The sequence below is a fragment of the Sorex fumeus genome, unplaced genomic scaffold (assembly GCF_029834395.1).
Source record: "Sorex fumeus unplaced genomic scaffold, SorFum_2.1 ptg000037l, whole genome shotgun sequence".
Lineage (NCBI taxonomy): Eukaryota > Metazoa > Chordata > Mammalia > Eulipotyphla > Soricidae > Sorex > Sorex fumeus.
The window spans coordinates 62,727,123-62,732,731 of NW_026606094.1; the positions used below are offsets into that span (position 1 = coordinate 62,727,123).

At 53.8% G+C, this 5,609-nt stretch overlaps 1 protein-coding gene across 4 annotated transcripts; it reads right to left on the bottom strand.

The window, feature by feature from the left end:
• Positions 1-2,537: 2,537 nt before the first annotated feature.
• On the bottom strand, positions 2,538-5,409 carry SP8 (Sp8 transcription factor). Of its 4 annotated transcripts, XM_056118429.1 has the most exons (3): positions 5,201-5,409; positions 4,342-4,439; positions 2,538-4,178 (listed from the first exon to the last, which is right to left on the bottom strand). In XM_056118429.1, the coding sequence occupies exon 3, from the start codon at positions 4,143-4,145 to the stop codon at positions 2,679-2,681; it is 1,467 nt and encodes a 488-aa protein (XP_055974404.1). In that variant the 5' UTR covers positions 4,146-4,178; positions 4,342-4,439; positions 5,201-5,409; the 3' UTR covers positions 2,538-2,678. The 4 variants fall into 4 exon arrangements, with proteins under 4 accessions (XP_055974404.1, XP_055974406.1, XP_055974403.1 ...); XM_056118431.1 differs by lacking the exon at positions 4,342-4,439 and having other exon boundaries at positions 2,538-4,174; XM_056118428.1 differs by lacking the exon at positions 4,342-4,439.
• Positions 5,410-5,609: the final 200 nt, after the last annotated feature.

The window sequence follows — 5,609 nt, forward strand, 5'->3', positions numbered from 1 at the left end:
TAAATGCACTTAGACATAACAAGACAATATTTTTTTATTGGCATCATTGACACCTATGAACAATAGCCTAGTAAATAGATTAAGGTTTAACCTTCCTTTTCTTTGGTGGCTGTTTAGAGACTTTGAAAGAACAGATAACTCATTTCAACAGGAATCTACTACTGATATTTACCTCTACATAATCTTTAGCTAAGACATGGAATGCCAAAAACAAGCTTTTGTTAGCTTGACCTCCTCCACCCCCTAACAACAAAAGTTATCCTCAAACCCATGTTTTTATTTTGGATGTATTGATCTTGAATGTAAGGCTTGGCCTTTTAAATACCAAATGCAATCAATGGCCAACAACCTGACTCCTTCTGTGAACTGAGAAGGAAGCAGAACCGGGAAATTTCTTTAAATAGTTCGGTGACTTTCTACAAATTTTAAGAGGTCAGTAAATCCTGATGCTTTGAGCTAAATCTACCAGTAAATAATTAATTACATTTCTTAGACAAAATCTTTATCTTGGTAAATAGAGAAAACACAGCTTTGCCAAATAGATCATTCCAGCTAAGTAATATCTTAAAGGCAATTATTTAAATATTACCACATAAGGGTTATATTTTATTTAAATAAGACATTTAACTAAAGATAAATGCAAATGTCCATAGTTTTAAAAGGGGGGAAAAAAAACAAATTAACTGGCCTAGTCTTTTATCTGAGTTTATTAATACCATTTAAAATATTACAAATAAATCAATTACATTTCATGCATTTAAAATGCAAGTCTAAAATGTTCCAGAGAAAGGCTTTTCATTTCAATGTGAAATATCCAAATTATTTCAACATTACAATGAGCAATTAGTTTGCAGAATCTGCAAACATTTAAATGTAGTGTCAGGAGTGTTTAATTAACAGTTAACAATATTACCTTTAGGAAATACACAAAGGCCAAAGTTAGTTGAGTTTCACTTGGACAATTTATTTAATACATGGGTTTTGGTAGACCCAGTTGTTATGAAATATAGGAGAACTCTCACTTTAACTATGCCTGAACTGCCAGCAAATGCAAATAAGTACATGCTCCATTAAATTAAATGTCATCCCACATTTATCAAATATTGTCTTAGTTACAGTTTGATACCTATCTAAATTCATATTCGAGCAAAACTAGGCCCAGAAAGTGCGTTTGTGGCTCTGCACCTCCAGAATTGAGTTCAAAAGACCTGGAGCTCATCAGAACTGCAACAATAACTCTTAATATTTTCTTGTGACAAAAAAAAATCAAGTTTACTTCAATATATTTTCAAATATTTACTGGAAGTAATATACAAGAAAAAATACTATACAAAATCGTCTCCTGGACAACTGCACCTCACACCCAGACACTGGTGGAGTTATAGTTAATTGGTAACTAATCTAGAACGATTCTCCAGTTGTACAAACCATTAGGTTCAGATATACTTTACAAAGAATTTTTTTCCTATTTTCCCCCTCTTTTGGCATTTAAACTACAGCCTCGTCTGAAATAAACGATCAATCATCTTCTTCACTTGTTTAGAAGTTTAAATCACAAAAAAAAAAAAAAGAAAAAGTTTAACCCTAAGGATTTTCAATGAATTGCAAGAATTTACATAAACGAGTACAATACAAATTGACGGCTGGATAAGGGGGGAGAGATCAAGAGATTATGCTCCGGAATGGTGTGGGGTGGGGGGAAACCGAGGTAGAAAAGGACAAACACGAAGATAGTTAATCTGGTCTCACCGGAAAAGGGGTATTTTTGCATAAGAAAAAGACACCTACCCTCACCCCACCCCTACCCCATAAGTTAAGTTAATGTGATCAAAATAACTTTGGGATCAATATTAGCACAGTTTCAAAAGAAAGACTTGCTCACTGCTAGAGGGAAAATGCCTAGATGGGAATCCAAGTGTTTGGATGTTTGGGGTATTTTTTTCTTTAGGTTTTTAGTTTTTTAAAATGTTATAAAGATGAAAGAAGGCTGCCACACAAATTCGCCACCACTGGCTTTAGCTGAAACTTGCACTGGTTCCACCTCAGGAAACAAAGAAAAAAGAGGCAGAGCCGAAAGTGGAGAGCTAAACTCTGAAAACTCCGGGAACTTGGTGCACGGCTCGGGAACACCCCCACGGAGCTCTGCCAGCGGGGCGCCCGGTGGGCAGCGGAGGCGGGGCAGGGCGCTCGGAGGCCAAGATGCTCCAGACTCCAGTGCTGGGACCGAGTCCACGGCTGTCCCGCCTGGAACGCCAGGCCTCCCGCGTCGCCACCGCGCATCTCCACCCGGCTCAACGAAGCCAGCTCGTGCCCGCGGGTGGCCCGGGCAGGGTCTGTTCCGCCCGGTGACCCGCGGCCGCCACTAGAGCCAAGCGGGGCGCTCCCACCTGGACCAGGCAGAGACACAGGCACTCCAGGCCCAGCGGGGCGCGGGCGCGGATTGGACCGGGCGCCCCATCTTCTCCCACCTTGGAGAGGGAGTGCCAGGGCCCAAGCCGTAATGCACACTACATACATATCCAAGTCCCCTTTACAAAGTTAGGACATGGAGGGAATCAAAGCGAGAGGGACGGACAGAGTGAGCGAGCAGGGTGAGTGGAGAGAGGCAGAGGCCGAAGCCAGGACGGGCAGGGGACGGGATCGGGGCCAGGGACCAGGGGAGGGCACGAGGAGGGGTGTCACTCCAGGCCGTTGCGGTGCCCGGGCTCGGGGGGTGGCAGCAGCTCCGGGGAATGGCAGGGCGGGCTGCCCGCGGCGCTGTGCTCGCTGTCGGTGTCGCTGCCCTTCTTGCCGCCGCTCCCCGAGCCAGCTGAGCCGCCGCCGCCGCCGCTGTGCGTCTTCACGTGTTTGCTCAGGTGGTCGCTGCGCATGAAGCGCTTGTTGCAGACCGGGCAGGCGAAGCGCTTCTCGCCCGTGTGGGTCCGCAGGTGCCTTTGCAACTCGTCGGAGCGCGTGAAGCGCTTGCCGCAGAAGAGCCAGTTGCACACGAAGGGCCGCTCGCCCGTGTGCCAGCGAAGGTGCGCCTTGAGGTGCGACGTCTTGCCGTAGACCTTGCCGCAGCCGGGGATGTGGCAGCTGTGCAGGCCCTTGCGCCGCAGGCTCGCCCCGGCCGGGCCCAGCCGTTCGGCCTCCTGGCAGTTGGGGCAGTCGCAGGTGGCGCGGCCCGAGTAGCGCCGGGCCGAGGAGCGCGGGGAGCCCCCCAGCGGCGCCGACGGCCCCGCGCTCAGCATGGAGCCCCCCGCGCCGGCCAGCGGCGACGGGGCCGAGTCTGGGTAGGAGCCGGGCAGCACGGGCTTGAAGCCGTCCATGAGGTGCTGCCCCGCGGGGCTCAGCAGGTGCGACGAGGCGCCACTGCTGAAGGCGGAGTGGCTTAGGCCCGAATAATCCGAGTTGTAGCCGCCGAGCGGCGAGTGCAGCGAGGTTTGGAGCCCCCCGGCGGCGGGGTGCAGCGAGCCCGGCAGCGCCGCCGCGCCGTTCGGGTTCTGCACGTCGATCCAACTGGCGCCCACGTCCCACCAGCTGGAGGCGCCGGCCGAGCCCACGTCGCCAGCGGCGCCCAGGCCGGGGTGCGAGGGCTTGAACCACGACTCGTAGGGGTGCGCCATGCCCACGCGCGGGTAGATGCCCTGCAGCCCGTCCACCGACGTGTGCACCTTGGAGATGAACACGGGCTGGTGGGAGCCGTCTTGCGAGTGCGCCGAGGAGCCGCCGCCGCCGCCGCCGCCCCCGCCGCCGCTGCCCCCCGAGACGCCGGGGGCCTGGAACACCGAGTAGTCGTTGGCGAAGGGCGAGCTGGAGGCGGCGGCGGCCGCGGCGGCGGCCGCGGCGGCCGCGCTGCTGGAGGTCAGGGAGAAGGCGCTGGAGCCGGGCGAGCCGCCGCAGCTGAAGGAGTCGGACACCAGGGCCGCGGCCGCCGCCGCCGCCGCCGCCGCCGCCGCGGCCGCCGAGGACGAGCCGCCGTTCCGGGAGGCCCCCGACACGCCGAAGCTCGACAGACTGGAGCCCACTACGTTGCAGCTGCCGGAGGAGGAGGAGGAAGAACGTTTCCAGGGGTAGAAGCCTTTGCCGTAGGAGGAAGAGCTGTCCGAGAGGGAGGAGGGAGACGGGCTGGGGCTGCCGATCTTATTACAGGTAGCAGCAAGCATGGCCAGAGGAGTCGATCCCAACCTCGGTTCTTCCTGCGGGAAGGAGAGGAGAAGGGTGGGGGAGGGGAGGTGGGCCAGGGGTCGGGGTGGAGGGGTGGGGGGGAGGAAGCGGAGAAGTGTGCATGAGTCCTCCGGTAGCCTCCAGGACGCCCCCACTGCACCCATCTCTCGCTGCGGCGCGCCGCCACCAACTCACCTGGCTCCCCCAACAAGCCCCGGCGCCCGGCTGCTTCCTACTCTACGGGAGGGGACATGTTTGGCTGCAGGCGTCTGGTTCGGGAGCAAAGCGCCACGCTAAAGAAGAGTTTGACAAGTATTCTCACCTACAGCGACACTCCCGTGCACACAAGGCCCCAGGCACTCCCCGGGGAGGGGGAAAATAAACCGGAGAACAAAAAAATCCAGATTGGGGAGGAAGGAAGTTTCCTTTGCCGACAAGCCTGAAGAAGAACCATTGGCTAGTTTTTGAAAGCGCTTCCCCCTGTAATCCGGAGAGAGCTTTGAAAATCCTGTTCCGGTCCCCAGAAACCTCTCCTGGGTTGTTTCTCCCAGGCCCAAAGAGGTCAAACTTTGGGACTCGCTCACTCAGCTTTTCTTTTTAAAAATTTTTTATAGAGAGAGACAACAGTAAAAATAAATAATAAGGCGGGTTCAACGTACCTGCAAGACAAGGCGGGCTGCGGAATTTTTAAGGGGAAGAGGGGAAGTCTGCAGTTTGCCCAGGAGGAAAAAGTTGCTCTCTTTACCCCCGAAATCGTCGCTTGTTAAATGGGCTGGGCGCACATCTCCCGGGCAGGGAGCGGCCGGGCGCTGCGAGGTGGCTCGTCTAAATGCCCTTCGAACCTTTTCCTGCACTGAAAAAAAGTGACTCTGCCCCCCACTCCCCCTCTTTCTTTTCTCCAAACTCTCTTGTATTTAAAGAAGAAGAGAGAAAAAAAAAACAGCTCTCAATAGAGACTGATAGCCCGTGGCCTGGCCGGGGCGACTTTAACCCCCTCCGATCGGCAATAAAAGGAAACTAATTAAACCAGCAAGAAAAAAATCCTGAGACTCACCCCTAGAAGTGAAGTTGCCATCACACAAAAGTGCCCTCCTCCTCTCAGAGGATCTTTTTTATATTGATAAATCAGAGGCAGTGTTTTTTTTAGAGGTGTGCAATACAATGATCAGTTCCGCCCATTCCACCACAATTGTAGCTCCCTCTCCGGCTTTGAAGTGCCGCGGAGGCGCCGCCAGCCAATCTGCGGCCTCGCCGGGCCGCGCCGCGCGCGCGCCGTGAGGTCATCGGCGCCGCCGCTGGCCGCCGCGCAGGGGGGTGGTGGTGGGGGGAGCGCAGAGCCGCGGCCCGAGGGGAGCCCGCGGCAGAGTGCGCGTTACAAAACGGGTGTGTGAGTGTGTAACAATGTAGCTGTGTGCGCCGCCGCCCCGAGTGAGAAGAGGCTGCGAAGGGTGTGGGGGGCAGTG